General features: G+C 31.4%; 1 protein-coding gene across 9 annotated transcripts in view; it reads right to left on the bottom strand.

The window, feature by feature from the left end:
• Window positions 1–349: 349 nt before the first annotated feature.
• Gbs-70E (Glycogen binding subunit 70E) overlaps window positions 350–17,239 on the bottom strand; it is a 200,491-nt gene continuing 183,601 nt past the window's right edge. For 7 of the 9 annotated variants that reach the window (XM_072531827.1, XM_072531826.1, XM_072531829.1 and 4 more), the window contains 4 exons: window positions 15,987–16,300; window positions 13,784–14,063; window positions 8,114–8,276; window positions 350–4,218 (listed from right to left, as the gene is read on the bottom strand). In XM_072531827.1, the coding sequence (XP_072387928.1) occupies window positions 8,178–8,276; window positions 13,784–14,063; window positions 15,987–16,300 (693 nt within the window). In that variant the 3' untranslated portion in view covers window positions 350–4,218; window positions 8,114–8,177. The other 2 variants (XM_072531833.1, XM_072531834.1) reach the window with 2 other exon arrangements.

Raw genomic sequence — 17,239 nt, 5'->3', positions numbered from 1 at the left:
GAATTTATTTTCGTTTCAAAAAAGTATAATCATCAGGAGACTGCTTTTGGCCGCCCCCATTGTTGGCCGCCCGTGTGCGATGCACACTTGGCACACATGGTAGCGGCGGCCCTGCTTTTAACTTGTTATAAAAATTTTAGGTTATGCCGTGTCATGTTTTTCACTACAGTGGGACAAACGGCGCGTAGAAGCATCGAAGTACTTCAACCTTCAACTATCCAAGGCTTTATATCCAAAAACCTACCCCTACAGTATAATAACATTGGCTAGTAGAGGCACATATACGAAAATATGGCTGGCAGGGAATGTGTTAATGATAGTGGGCAAAGAAAGAAATTCTAAATGCACATAAATTTAACAATTTTATTTTATAAATTAATAATCAGATGACAATATAAACCATTTTGCAAGTTTTAATAATTACATACAACTAAAAATAGGTACACAAATCGATATTGCATCTACGTAGATATAAAAATTTGAAATTGTTTCGTATTTAATTTTTTTCTTAGCATTTTCTAAAACGAAAATAACATAAAAATAAAATAATATAAGGTACAAGGACAAGCTGAAATCATTCTCTTCACAACCTACTTAATTATTAAAAAAAGTTTTAAAATTAAAACAACATAATGGTTGATTTATAAAATGATTTCTACTTGTATAAACATTAACAAGTTAAATGAGATTGATAGTGTTGTTTGAAACCTTGTTTGTGGCATCTATGTTTTTAAGATCTATGGACAATTTGTCGTTAAAAATAATTTTTGTTGCGACATTTTTATTAATTAGTTAAATTTCACAACAAACATTTTCGATAAATTGTAGATCTAAATTAAGTAGAAAGATATACATAGGCGTTTAAAACGTTTACAGCGTAAAAAAAAACCGTAAGTAAAATTTTGCTCATTGTAAATACGTGGCAAATATATTTTTAGTATTGATGATAGACATTAACAGACGTCATTATCCGAAGATTATTACCTAGTTATTCAGTTATCAAAAAAAGTGCCTCGCTTGACAACCATTAATCAATCTAGCAAAAAGAGAGTTCAAAACGGAAATATCCGTGCTTAACGCATGAAAAGCAAAACTACTACAAAAAAAGGAGATAGCAGCAAAAAGAGTAGGAACAAATATGTTTAAGGTACTATTACCGTCTAGAATGCTAAAAAATGACACAATTTCAACTTTTTCAATTTTTTCTATATTATTATACAACTTTTGAAGATTTTATTTTTTGTTCTTTTTTTTTTCATTATTCCTATATTTTAAAGATGGCGCCAAAAATTTTTCGTCCAAAAATTACTGGTCTATAACGGACAGTTAATCTCGGGAATGGAAAATCTGAAATATAAAATTCTAGAAGGGTTTTAAAAAAGAGGCACCTATTTTAATGTGACAGTTACCAGAGAAATTGTTAATTCCTAAAAAAAAAATTGTTTAAAAATTTACTTTTTTTCGATTTTGTCTAGTAAAAAAAATTTATTATTTTTTTTGTCAAATTGTGGTAAATTCTCTTAAAGAAAACCAAAACGAACAAAATCCATCATTTTTATTAAAATTGACTGACAAGATCTAGACATTAACTGTCCGCCAGTATTAAAAACGTACTTTTTGTCAGAATCCTTAATCTCCAGATTTAGTCCGTTGATTTTAATAAATCTTGATGTATTTTGTTGTTTTGGTTTTGTCTATGATAGTTGACTACAATTTAATCAAATAAAAATAATAATAAAATTTTTGTGACTGTTCAGTCGAAAAAACGTAAATTTTTCAAAAATATGTTCAAATGTCTGCCATTTTGTTTTTGAAGAGTTTTTAATTTTTATTTATTAAAACTTTTCTTTAATTTTATGTTTCGGATTTGTGTTCCAGAGTTTAACTATCCGCGATGGAGCAGCATTAAAATGTTTGTCGTAATGTTTAAAATACACGAACAGTGAAAAATATCCAAAAATTTTTTTATCTTCAAATTGAAAATTTCTAAAAAAAAAAATGGCGGATATTTGAAAAAGTTGATCAAAAATTGACTTTTTTTCAACTTTGATCAGTCACAAAAATTTTATTATTATTGTTTTTAGTCAAAGTGCAGTAAACTTTCTTATAAAAAAAGCAAAACAAACAAAATGCATCAAGGTTTATTAAAATTGACTGACTAGATCCTGAGATTAACTGTCCGCCAATTTTAAACACGTAGTTTTTCTCAGAATCCTTAATCTATGACAGTTTTAAAATTTTTAGTAAAAATTTTTGCCGTCATCGTTAAAATATACGAACAGTGAAAAAAACCGAAACATTTTTCTTTAATCTTCAAATTAAAATTTTCTAAAAAAAAAAAGAAAATGGCGGATATTAGAAAAAATTGACTTTTTTTGACTTTCAGTCACAAAAAATTTAATATTATTTTTTTTCGTCAAATTATGGTAAACTTTGTTATAGAAGACCAAAACAAACAAAAGCATCAAGGTTTATTAAAATCTACTGACTAGATCCGGAGATTAACTGCCCGCCAGTTTTAAACACGTAGTTTTTCTCAGAATCTTTAATCACCTGATTTACTACGTCGATTTTAATAAACCTTGATGCATTTTGTTTGTTTTGGCTTTTCTTTATGATAGTTTACTACAATTTAACCAAATAAAAATAATAATAAAATGTTTGTGACAACAAAGTAGCAAAAAGGTAAAATATTTAAAAAGGAAAAATATTTTCGAATGTCCGCCATTTTGTTTTTTTTTTGTGTTTTTAACTTTTATTTTTTAAAACCCTTCTCGAATTTTATGTTTCGGGTTTGCCGTTCCACAGATTAACGGTCCGCCATGGAGCAGTAATTTTTGGACGAAAATTTTTTAAAATATACGAACAGTGACAAAAACCCGAACATTTTTTTTTGCAATCTTCAAAAGTTGTATAATAATATAAAAGATGTTTAAATGCCATATATAATAAATAAGATAAAAAAACTTGTTGAAAATGTGCCATTTTTTAGCATTCTAGACGGTAATAGTAGCTTAACTAAAACAAGATGTCATCATAAAATAGTAATAAAACTGTAAAGAAAAAGTATGAAGAAAGATACTGATAACATGCCAAAAGTAAAATTATAAAAGGAATTTTTAGCTCAAATCAAATAGAAGGTTTTAGTTCGTAAAACATAAAATTGTGCACATTTAATTGTAATTATCAATAGACCTATTTAGAGTGAAACACATTCGAGATCAAAGAATACCTAAAAGTTCACAAAAAGCGAAATTGCTCCCTTTGAGACAAGTAAAACAGAAATGGATAAGTTGAATATATTTAAAAAAATTTGTATACAAAAGGCAAAAGAATTATAAACAAACTCCTTACTATAGAGGCTTTAATTATAACGTCAATAAAATAAAATTAAATTGAAATAATTCTGATGAAAACCAGTACATCTGCAAATAATCAAAATCTAGTAACTTTAAAAAAGTATAAAATTTGAATCACGCGAGCACATTATACATAGCTACCAGCACAATCACAGCACTTGAGCACAATACGCACTATAGCAGATAACATCACACAGCATAAAGTGCATTGGGGTTTAAATTCAAAATATTTTAATAGAATCTGTAACGTGTTATTCAAAATGTTAACAACCATGTTAATGACCTGTTCACGACCATTTTATGTAAACGAGTCATTAAGCTGTCAAATAGATGCCACATTTTTTTCGAGCTGTTGCAGATTTCTTCTGTTATGAAAAATATTCAAACAATTCCAAATTTCTCAATCAAGGAACTAACGTACTCACTATTTAAAAGATCTATTAAAAAATATACGCTTTGTTATAATAAAGATACATAGTAATATACATAAACCTTTAAAATCATCCTCAGGATATACAATCTTAACATTTACACCTTACTAATTATAATATCAGTCTTTTGAGTAGGTACTAAATTACAAAGCAAAACCACATCTCTTCTTAAGAAGTGAATAAACTCACAAAACTTTTTAAAATAAATAACGGTCATATTTCTTATATCACAGATTTCAGTCCTAGACCGAGCGGTCCGTTATATTTCTTTTGTTTTTCGTATGGTCTTCTTAACTTGAAGAAGCCATTTTCCAACACGACTTTACTGATCATCTCTAACCGGCACTGTAGACGGTCTTCAGTAGAAGCAGCATTTCTTGAAGATGGCTTCCTTTTGGCAACGTTGAATTCACGGAGATTACTGAATACTAAAACCAAAATATTACAGTTAGATATATACGGTTCATTTATTTGTAAAATGAGACACAAAATGAAAAATAACAATAACAATACATGAACATGATTCGAGAAATTTGTTATGAAAAATTTGCCCTCGCAGGGGGGATTTTAGGGGGCAACTTTTTGCATCTTTTTGGGGTCGCAAAATTGATATTCTCTGCAAAATTCAGCTTGTTCGTATGATTTTTAGGGGTCTCTGACGACTGGACTATATTCACAGTGCAGATTCGGTGTTAAACCGGTCATTGTTAGTCATAAGGTCTTGTTAACTTGTTCCGTTGTTTGATCTTACTTTATCAATTTATAGCTTGTACAGCATTGTGTTTATCAACCTATAGCTCCCCTTAGATTAACAAAGTGCATTATTCAACCGCGTCCAAACCCAGGAGGCTTTAAGGGACGCTCTTCTAATACAGTGAAGCGATACCTACCTAATTTTAGATAGTCCCAGTTTATGTTGTCCCATCTCACTAGAGGATAGGACACAAGAAAATAAGAAAGATACCCCCGCGGGGATAATTTGTAGAGATGACTTGATTATTGTTGCGAAAAAAATTAGTTATTTTAAACTAAAAACAGCTAAGTTTATAGACAATCCAAAAGAATCAAATTAGGAAGGAACATATTTATTATTGACATTTTTTCACTGCGAAACTCATACTAAAAACGTGCTGTTAGAATAATTCAAAAACCTCTATAATATAGGTATGCATGGACTTTTGTTTAGAAGTTAATAAGTTATTATTTAACGTGATGTGTAGCTGATGATGGATTATGAATAATGGGGTAAAAGTTAGTGGTTGTTTTTTATTATTTTGTCGCTAAAAATATTAACAAAAAATTAATGTTAGTACAGTATGGGCCAGAGCGTCAGACAGAGACGACGCCAATGTTGGAAAGCATTGGATGTGCATTACCAGCCAACGCGTAGCTTAGCATGTTTGACATCCTTTAGTCATGACGGAAATCATGCAAAATGATGTCATGACGTCAACGTCTTCTTTTTCAATTCGTCGTTTATTAATTCGTCTTTTGTTTTGAAGAATTTAACGAATAGAATACAATGAAACAGAAAAATCAAATACAACATGCCAAAAGGGCCTTCACGTATCTTTACTCCTATTTGTCCAATCGTCATGTACAGTGCCTCAAATGATAGGATTTAACGAATAGAATATGACGGTGAAGAAAAGTTAAAGTTAAACTTAAACTGGTAACAATAAAATGGCTTAACGCACAGAAAAGTATGACATATCACGTGACAGGATCTAACGAATAGATCACGATTACATAAACGTCTACTGTGCGATATAGGGCTTCAGTCCACTGCTCTACATATACTAAACGTGAAACAGACCTAAAGTTCTGTGTTAAAATCCACAGGTCTCCCGTTAACCACATACGTCCACTGCTCTCTAACATAAGGGGATATGATTAACGAATAGAATGACAGAGAAAACTAAACAAGTTGGTAATTTATAATTGTTCTAGATCTTTAAAAGAATGTAAATTCCATGCACAGTTTTATAAGAAAAATATTTCACTATCGGGCGACTTTATGGAATTCAATTGTCCATTCAATTCAATTCAATTGTTTAACTCCAAATTGTCTCGATATCTGTTTCCTGTGAATATTTCCTGAAGTTTTTTCCTTTGTGTGTAACTTTAATGGTAACCTCCTATTAAAGTTAGTTCTTCAGCAAAAAAACATTTGCTTCATTGCTGCAGGGAGGAAAACAATACGGCTGTTCTCTACGATAATTAATAGGTAAGAGAGGCAAAAACACGTTTCTTTTCTACGGGAACCAAAATCAGAGAATGGTTTTATTTTTCATTCTCCAAAAATGACTGTATTTCCCGTGGGTGGGATTAGAGTCAGGGGGGCTATTACTAAAGGTTAGCTTAAGTAATTATTCCAAATTCAGATTGGTAATTATAGGAATGTTACAGCAAAAAATTAAATATTGTTTTTCGCATGTTAAAAATTGAACAATTGCTATGGTATCGATTTGGCTTTATACGCAATGGATCTCCAGTTTAAAATAATGTCGAGTTCTTCTTAAATGATATGTTTAATTAATCAAAAAGTGGAATTATATAATTTGAAAAGTTCCCATTATTACTTCAGTTATGTTTTGTTCGGAATTTTACTAAATTTACAAAACTATTTTAATCTTACAGTTCCTGCATTAAATTTTTTATCACTAATTACACAGACTCTTTTTTGAACGTTGACAAACTTATAAGAAATCGTTTTCTGGAACTGGAATATATTTTTTTATAAAAATTGAATGTCCTTAATATGGAAATAAAGATGTTGTTAAATCCTTTAAGAGTTAAGTTGTTAATTCAATATTAACACATCACATTCTTCTTCTTTTTCTTTATAAGCAATAATGCTTGTTAATTTGCCGAATAATACCTCTATGCGAGGTTGTCACTCCATCTTTGGCGTGGTCGTCCGATACTTCTTCTGCCGATTGGTGACATCTCTTGATATTTTGACGACACATGTTTCCCCCATTCTGCTTATTTCGTTATTCCATTTTTTTATTTGGTGTCTATTCGTTTATACACTGTATGCTAGTTACATTTTCTTTCAATATCTTCATTTTTTTTTCGACCTCTCAGCGTATTTCCTGTAATTCCTCGTCGTCCTGCGTCGTCCAGCGTCTCCTTTGTGTTGTGGCTGTGTTGAATCTTGTTTCTGAGGTTTATGTCATTATTGGTCTTACACTGGCGTTATAAATTCTTAACTTCATCTTAGTCTTAATGTGTCTGTTTCGAAATAAAGTGTATTAAGGCATCCTGCCAGTCTAATTGCTTTTTATACTTGATCTATAACTTCATTTAATGTTCAATACTGATGCCATCAATTTCTATTTTACATCTGGTTGGTTCTTTGCTAATTGTTATTGTTTTAGTTTTCTGAGATAAGATTGACATATTAAATTCTTTTGTTCTCTTATGTTAAATCTGTGGACCAGTCTTTGTAAACAATCTTCATGTTGGGCTATCAATATTGCGTCGTCTGCGTAACAGAGTATTTTTACTTCTTTGTTCCCTATTGTGGATTTTCTTCCTTTGTTAACGCTATTAAAGATTTCATCTATCATAAAATTGAAGAACATGGGGCTCAATGAGTCCCCTTGTCTTATTCCGCTGCCTATATCTATAGGTTTGGCAAGTTGACCATCTATTCTGACTTTCACTTTGCTGTTTTGGTAGACGTTTTAAATAGAGTTTATAATATTTGGGGAAACTTTTCTATTATACAGAAGATGGATTACAACACTACATTAAGGAGAAAATTTTGCAAAGGTTCTGTTCTCCCGATTCTTTAGTTGAATAACAGTCGTTTCAACATATTTTTCGCCTTCAGGGCGAAGGAAAGTATCCGACAGGGCAGAATGGAAGAACATTGTTAAGCAGGCCAAGACTCACAAAGGGTTGTAGCGCCATTAGAAGAAGAAGAAGAAGGGTTTAAGATTTGTTTCTTGACTATATAGACTCAAAAATTCAAAGCTTACATGCAGTATAAGTAAAATCATTATAATAATTTAGTTTTACTAGTCCACTCCTCCCTTAATACTTTACAATTTTGTTGATTTTTGGTGTTTGAAATGAGAGATTTTTATTTTTTCTAAATTTATGGATTCCATTACGACATTCTTGCAAAAACAAAGCTGTTGATGCATAAATTAAAAAAGTAGTTAAGAAATGGACCCGTATTTAAATATTTCAAAACGTGCAATATTATTAAATGAAAAGCAGACATATTAAGTAGTAGCAAAAAGCCCGTCATTAATGTTTCTTGAATGAAAGACAAACACAAATGAATAGTAAATAAAAAATAATACTAACTATTTTACATCCTTAAAATTTGCTGCCGTTCATGGTCTTTAACACAAAAACACAAAACTGGCCCTTACCAGTAAGGACTATTATTATCTAAATGTGTCCAACTAGCAAATTCCGACCACGATTCCATTTTTGCTTGTACTATATCATTACATTTTCTTATTGCCTAGAAACAAATTATTTTGGTTTACTTTCAATATCACAGTTAATAAGTTTGCAAGCAATGCAGAAGAAGTGAAAGACTCAGGAATTATGAACGAGCTCAATGTTGATAAACCACTACAATACTACGTGGTTTTGTTACTTTTTGATAACATTTAGAGACCCTGTAACAAAAAATGATGTCAGTGGTATTTATATATGATATACTACATTAATTAAAATATCTTAGTAAAAAATAATGTTATTTACTGTAAATTCTGAGTCTCTCATCTTTTACATTTTAAAAAGGCAACAGCAAGTAATAGAGATAGCCTCATTTTTAGATACCACTAATAAAATATAAGATTGTTTGAACAAATGTGCAATTATGATCTATTTTTACCAACGATATAACACTTTGATCTTACCATCATATTATGAAAATACAAAGAAAATAAAAAAGGGAAGATTCACCTTGAACAAAATAAAAAAAAAGATTTAGAGTTTGCTTGTTCTGTAATTAGCAATTAACTTTTGACCTTATCAAAGTTGACTATATAAAAATAACTTCCTGTTTTCCACTGTTTCATATTAATATTTTTTTGTTTCAAACTTTTCATCTATTAGTATTGAAACATACTTAGGGTCACCGGATTAATACCGTAAGGGATGCTGATTATTTTCCAAGCTATGTTCAAAAAAATATGTTTAACTACATTGTGTCACCTTGATGTGGTGACTGAGCTTGAGGCAGACAGAAAAGTGCGACTGAACCGCAACAGCGACCAACAGTTCGTCCCAAGAAAGGGTCCAACTGAACAGCAACATGTAAGGTAGATAAAGGAGCCTGGTACCGTGCTCAACCCTGCATGGCAGTTATGTGTTTAAAGAGAACTGTTAGGAACGGTCTGTTGGCTGTAATAGGCCGCGCCTTTTTTGATATTATACCACACTTGGTAAGGACGTGCACTTGCTATGTAATTATCAAATCAATAAAATTAAAAAACGGAGCACTCTAAGGACCCAAAAACTAACAGAACTACTTTCAAAAGGACAAAGAAAGGATCAACACTGTCACAAGTCGGTACAGAAATGAACCAAAGAAATTAGCAAATAAAGATGACACTCTTTGATACAAGTATCTAACAACTGCTTTTAATAACATTTGGTGATAACAATGTAATAAACAAAATATACAAAAGATTATTTTTTACTTATAAAAAATATATCATGAGTTTGGAAACGTAAAGGCGAACCGCAAAAACCAGGTTTCGGGAAAACTGAGTATAAAGTTTAAAGACATGTTAGAATAGTAGGGGCGATCAAGTTTTATTAAGGGGTTTGCATGATTTGCCATATTTTTATCAAACAAAAAAAGGGGTTTAATATTTTTTATTCTACAAAAACAAACCTAGTTTTTTTATCAAATTTTTGTGGAAGCTATTGGTAGTGGAACAAGTTGCAAAATTTACCAATAAAGCTTTAATTAAACTTAATTTGATTTTCATCGTCTACAGTTTCTTCGACTTCAGTTGTACCAATGCATCCACTAATAGCTTCTTGTAAAGCACGCTTGTGAGTCATGGATACATAATCAAGAAGATGTTGTAAGTCTTTTTTTTTCTTCGGTTAGCTTGAGAGCACCCTAGTATTTAAGAGGAAGTTCTATACTTTCTAAGTTAAAATTTGTTATATCGTGAAGTGTCTTCCGCCCTTTTTGGAGTATGACATTCGTAGGAATATCCGTGTTATATGCAATTTGAATTTTCAATCACATTTTAAAATCTTTTGAAAATTCGAATATTCTGCCATACTTAAAGTTATCTCCCAATATTTGAGATTTAGTTGCTGCGTTTTGAAGAACGATGAAATCCTTAAGTCGACTTTACACTACATGATTTATCATTCGATTTGTCATATGATTTGGTGAGAGAGTAAAATTTACATGTTTACAGTGTGTGATTTGTCATATGATTTTGTCATAAGCACTATCATGCGGCTCGTCATAGCTTGTTACAGGTGAATAGGATGGGATAGCACGTGCTTCACGTACTTTTTAACAAAGCTCTCCAAGTAGTGACTGAGAAATCTGTCTATTTTGCACGATCTGCGTTTAGCAATGGTTTCCCCCCATACATACATCACGCCTGTTCCTGTTTTAACGTTGTGGATTCCAAAGTTGTAAGTCCACATTTTTCTTTTGTAATATTGTACATTGCAGGTAATTTTAGACTTATGTAATACCTTTTTTGTAAATCAACACATACAACTTCAATATTTTCAGCCTGGTTGCTTTCGTAGCTTTTTATCATATTTCAAGCAGCTTTTTGATTTATTAAATAAACCTTCAGTTCCATATTCAATTCACTTATTCTGGGAGAATTCGGGTTGCTCATCTTTAACCCATCAAGTTAAACTTTAATCTTACAGCAGGTAATCATCAATAGAAGGAGGCTGACCATCTATATTGTATGCGTTGACAAAGATATTTCAATAGTAGGACTCTATCACAGGCTGTTCTTTAGGATATGTGTTTCTTAGCCATTCAATGTAAGCTCCATATGCACCAGTAATTGGAGAACCGGGTGGCATAAACTTTCGAAAACGTCTTTTAGATCTGTTATAGTGACGGGGAACGGTAACAAGAGTATCCATGTGATCTCTGATCAAATGTTTTCTATAGCCAACCATTTTATTTCCTATACTTAGCTTCCTGATGCTAATAAAAGCCTGACGACAAACATATTTTCTTTCTCCATTGATTGAAATACCATATTCTATGGCCCAAAGCTTTCTACTAGCTCTGTCAGTAATTTAAGACTTTTAAAAGGTATTGGTTTTGATTATCGTAGTTGCCGATTTGCCCAAAAATTATTGAAAATCATATTGATATTATTCGTGCCCGACTTTTCAAAACACGTTTTACGACACTTACATGGCAGCCCGATTATTCGCGCAGATACAATTTCCTTTGTAATTCATGAAACGTACGCTTCACCAACAGTTTTGTTTGGTTTTATCAACGATAAAAAGCCATTGTTCCGTTTTTTCTTGCTTCCACCGTGTCGTTTTCTCGGCGTTCATTTTTAAAATAAATCAGAAAAAAAACGAAACAGAAACACCGGTGCGTTAATACGGTTACAGAGGAGAAAGGGCGAACCTTGAACGGAAACGCAACGAAAACCTGTGGGTTCGCCCTTGCTCTTCTAGACAATTATGCAGTTCAGTTTCTGACATGAATCGATTGGTACATTATTTCTTACAGAATTTTAGAAGTATGAAGGGCGAAACATGCTGTTATAACATACACACACATTCTTTAAAAGTATGTGAGGAAGATGAGACTGTTTTTGAAACGACCATTTTGCGAGTTCGCCCTTATTCTTCCAAGTTCCTGATATAGACAATGTAAAATCGCTATTTCATTTTAAATACTAAATAAGTGATGGATTCGACCGTTAATTAATAAAAATTCATTTTATCTAACAATAAAACACTGAAAACTTTTGTTTTCAACACTTCCACAAAATTTATTTTAAATTATTAATCACTACAGCTGTTTCGGCTATGTGTTTAAACTTTATAGTCTTTAACTGAATAATTTCAGGAGGGAAGAACTGTTTGTCTCAAGTTAATCATTGGTCATTCAGAATTATGTCTGCATTTTTTAATTTGTTGATTTCCATAGATTCTAATAAAGATAGCTTAAGGCCTTTATTTTAAATGTGAAGAATTTTAAATTCGTCATTAAAAGAATGATTACGGTCTAGAAGTGCGTACGTAGAGTTTGTTTTTCTATTAGAAAGCCCTTTTATGTGCTGCTATACGTGTGATAAAAGTTCTACCAGTTTGACCGATGTAAGTTTTTGGGCAGTCCTCACATTTTCGAGCAGAATGAATTGGGTTTTTTCTCTGGTGGTAGAAATACTAAATTCAGTGCATTCTTATGTAGTTTTTGATTTAAAATTTTATTTATTGTGTGTTCGTTGTACCCATTGTTTACTTCCATTTGCTTAATGATATTCAGTTCTATCTAGAAGTTATTTTTTGACATGAGAATTTCTATTAATCTATGTAAAGGGTTGTAAATCTAAGGGGTGTAAATCTAGCTTTATGAAATACGGAGAACTCATGTTTGTTTTTAAGTCCGATAATTTTTAAATCTAGAAAGTTTATTGCTTGATTCTGCTCTGTTTCTATTGTGAATTCAATATAATTATGTAGTGAATTAATATACTATAAGAATTGATCAAGTTGTCTGTTAGTTCCTGTAAAACATACAAGTACATCGTTTACGTTTCTCCACCAATACAAAAACTATTTGAATATGGAATGTTTTGAAATCTTTGTTTCTAGATGGCCCATAAAAATATCTGATAGCAATGAGAATTACCTATCAAACAAACTCACAAACATAACTTTGCAAGCCCTCAAGGATTTTCTATGTTTTTTTAGCAAAATTGTGTCACTTTTCCATATAATTTAATGATATTCACCTTTAGTATTAAAAATCAAATAGCGATCTTAAATGGTTTATAAGTAAAAAATGATGTTAAATCTTCTGCATATTTTGTTTATTACATATTGTTATCACCAAATTTATCAAAAGCAGTTGTTTGATACCTGTATCAACGAATGTCATGGGAAATATTTAGTTCTCTGCTCTAAAACCAAAAGTAGAGGAGGATTAAACAGGAACTAAATTCACGATCACTAAGAATAGTTTGATATATAGTTTACAAAGAGTAAACTATAGGTTGACTAATAAACAGCATGAAGTGGTTTCATATAACCGCCAGTTTCACAAGGTTAGTTATCTTCTGGTTAGAATTATCTAGGGGATGTATTAAAATTTTTGTTTCACAATATAAGATTTACAATCGACATGGTGGTTAACCTTATAATATTAACACCTCTAGATAAAAGTACAAAGAACGACCAGAGATTTCGAATTTGATTTTTGAGAGAGTTTATCGTTTATTTTATTATCAAAGGACGTTAAAACTAAGATAAATGTTTTAACAACTATTAAAAAGTTGTGATATCAATACTAATTCAAGATTAAATCAAATACTTTAAAAAATTGGCTAATGCAGACTCTTTCTATCTGTTTAGATTTTCAAAATTCAAAAACCTGTCACTGGATGAGTGTTTCGGACTTTCTACTAATGAACAAATATGCTTTGAGAATGGCAGCATAGCACAAATGCAACAACTATTGCGTACACTTAATTTTTGTACAATTAATTGGTCCATTTAAAGACAACAGTTTAGATGATTTTCTTTAAGAATGTTTCAATGATATTTACTTAGCAACTTGACCTAAAGACCTAAAGAATAACTCATAAATTGATCAGAAAAATTGTAATCAAAATATGAGAATGGGCACCAAAAGAAAATGTGCTGTAACACAGTTTCTCTGAATTATTTTAAGGATACAATTTATTTATTGCATATTTAGCTGATTATGAAATCAATCCTAGTAAGTATTATACTAATTTCTCTATTTCATAACATTCAACGTAAACCTACCTGGCTTTCCTTTTCCTTTCTTGAAAATATATCATCGTTGGACAGAGATCTGTGAAGAGACGATTTCTTTAAGAGCACATAATTCTTATTGTAGTTATTATCCCAATATTCTTTTCCATCGCATTTGAAGCAAGCACAAAATTCAAGCTTTTTAGTATTATTCGGAAGTGGAATTTTGAAAGAGAAGGTATCATAAAGAACATTAATGTTAGTATTCATATTGTTTGGCACGTAGGTACAAAAGCAGTCTTCATAATTTTTCCAATCGTTAGTGGAACACCTGAAACAAAAAACACATTCACTATAAAAAGTGACAAAAATATCACTAAAATATGGGAAATAAATAAATAAAAGAAATCTCTCGTGTTTTAACTGCTGTACTTAATGGATATAGTTTTAACTTCACCTGCATTTGCTTTTACATTGGGTGGATTGAGTAACACAGTGGGCTGTTGCCAGTCCCAAGCCCGGGTGAAGAATAAAGATTGAAACAATGGCCTGACAACTCATTTTTCATAAAAACTACATACGATAAATGTTTCGATTGAAAGCCTGGAAATATGGACGGAAATACGCTAAGACAAACGCAACGACAAAGGAGTATGAGAATCGTCACATGGAATATTCAGGGCATGAGAACCAAAAAAATACACGTTTTTGAAGAACTAAAGAATAATAAGGTAGATCTATGTGTCCTTACAAAAACAAAGAAAAAAGGAAAAGCAAATAAAATAGAAAGAAAATATTTTCCTTTCTATATGTAAAAGGTCTGGAATATATAAAAGTTCTAGAACAAAACGGTGAGTTTCTATAGCTGTACATAAAAAGTATAGTAGTATACCCCGGAGATCGTCGTTTTAATGAGATGGAAATCAAAACCTCAAATGTAGTAGTTAATATACAAATGACAAACGACAATAGTTTCAGAACAATATTCTCCCACTCTCCCACAATCTAGTTGAATGTTATATTATGTCCACAAGCATCGTTCATAAATTGTTATTTAGAGAAGAATTTGGTATTGAGCACTGACAATATTATAATGCACTGACTAAAAAGATTTAAGCTAACCAAATTAAACTACTACCAAGCAGTTAAACAATATTAGTAAAAAAAATTAGAAATACATCAGAAATTACTTAATCAAAATAATCTATAAAATAGGGAAAAAAAAAAAGAAGTGTATTAGATGTATCTTTCTCAATATATCTGACAGATTTTAACGTTGAATATTTGATGGTCCTCTTCAGAGTACAAAAAGGACGGTCGACTTTTATCCCGCGCAAATGCACATGTGTGCACCTTTACAAATGAAGTTTTACATACACCTATAAGTTGATTGTAATCCATCTCTGTAAAGTTTGTTGTCGACTTGGCTTAGTATATACAGTGAATTCCGTGTGTTTTGTAAACATCGTTAGGGGAAATTCTTGCTTAATGGCTATCGAAGAACCATATATACATATATTCTTACCGGAGACCGGAAGTACAATAACAACATTAAAAAATAAATTACTGGTTCGTCGTAGATAAAATATAGTACGCAACTCATTACGGTTAACTTTCAGAATTAAAATGTTACAGGTTTAATATACGTCGAAAAGAAAGAATGTAAATGAAATCGTATATACAGTGCACTCCGTATGTTTTTATAAACATGAACAAGGGAAATTGTTGCCTGGTGGCTATCGAAGAACCGTCTATGACCAACATATATTCTTACTGGAGACCTATGTACAATGTCACCTTTTTTAGTCGTATTCGTCGTAGATAAAATACAGTATGCAGCTCGTTATGGTGTCCACACGTGTGACAGTCCCAAATCATTAAACAGCCAAAATATGTCTATCATGCTTGTGTCAAATTACCCGCGTTGGTGGACGGGACTTTGTTCCTATTGGTCGGTAGTTTCGTTCTGACATTAGCTACGGTAAAGAAGAAGATTTGACAGTTAACAGACGGAAAAGAATTGACAATTCATATTAGATAAGGAACAGAAGAAGTATTGACAGTTGACAGTTGACTTAGACAGTCTGTCTCAAGTGTCTCATCCTTAAATTTGGAAAATTAAACACAAAAAATGCTTAAAATCTGACAGGAAATAATCCAAAAACTATTCAAAATAAAAATGCGATACTAAGTCATAATTTAAAAGAATAAACGATATTCTCTCAAAAGTACAGATTATCTTTCTTTTACTTACCTCACAAAAACCTCTTTGTGGAAAGATAAGTTTCTAACTTTAACGGTACCCAGTATGCTATCCTCAGCCTCCTTGATGATAACGTTTTCTAGAGTTACATTATTCGTATCTAGTCTCTTTCTGAAAGCAACGTAATCAGAAGCAGGTTGAGGAAAGGTGATTTCCCACGTGTCGATTTGTCCCACGGGATCTGCATTCAGTCCTTGAGTTACTTCAGCTAGGAATCTGTAGCTCCATAGGGGTGGGACGTTGGATGGTTCAGTCATCACGCGGACGTGAGTGAGGGACATGCCTTTATCATCGGCAAATACGACCTAGAAAGTAAAATGTTAATTAGAAAAAATGTATTTATCGATGATAAATTATTTTATTGCAATTTATAAAATATAGTAAACATATAGTAAAGTATAGTAAATTTAATTATAATATAAACTAAATAAGATGTTTAAAAATAATAATTGTATTTATATGAAATTATTTTAAACCGAGAAGTGTAAAAAAATTTAGACAGATGATTCAATGTTGTTATTAATTGATTGGCATGTATGAGTTTTAAATTTTGACATTTAGATAATCAAAAAATAAATATAAGGTTGAATGCTCGAATAAATGAACTTTGATCAGATAAAAGGCATATATCGAGCACAGTTTAATTAAATCTTGCCCAAGTACTTTCGATCCCTAGATCATCTTCAGGGGCATCTGAAATAAGCCAAGAAACGTTTTTTTATAACCAAAGAAATTGAATAACTTCGATAAAAACTCGAAGTTTTATGGTTGAAAAAAGGTTTTTTATATGATTAACGTTTATAGACTTACTTCGTCAATTGTGGCCTATCCGGCAAGAACAAGATGTCATAAACATAAAATTGTACATTACACTACACTACAAATAGACAAACAAACACTTTAAAATAATTTAAGGGAGGCTACATTGCTTGAAGAAGTCGGAGACAGAATGGCTCCTGATCTAACGGAAATGTTGGGGTGACATATGACAAATGACAACTTGGATGAGCAGTCACAATCATAGATATGTGATCTGCACCTTTTACAATTCTATGAAACTAAGTATTGACCGAAAGTCCAACTGACACTACTATAGGAGATCACTGATGAAAAATAAAAATTATATAGAATATTTTTAAGTAAATTGAATAATCCAGATCTCACACTCAAACATGTCTGTAATAATTAAGGTGTTAGTTTGAGAGCAACTGAAATAGACGAAAAGTAAGAATGCAAGAAGCGGA

The sequence above is a fragment of the Diabrotica undecimpunctata genome, chromosome 5, assembly GCF_040954645.1.
Source record: "Diabrotica undecimpunctata isolate CICGRU chromosome 5, icDiaUnde3, whole genome shotgun sequence".
NCBI classification, from domain to species: domain Eukaryota; kingdom Metazoa; phylum Arthropoda; class Insecta; order Coleoptera; family Chrysomelidae; genus Diabrotica; species Diabrotica undecimpunctata.
This window is presented reverse-complemented; position numbering and strand designations above follow the sequence as displayed.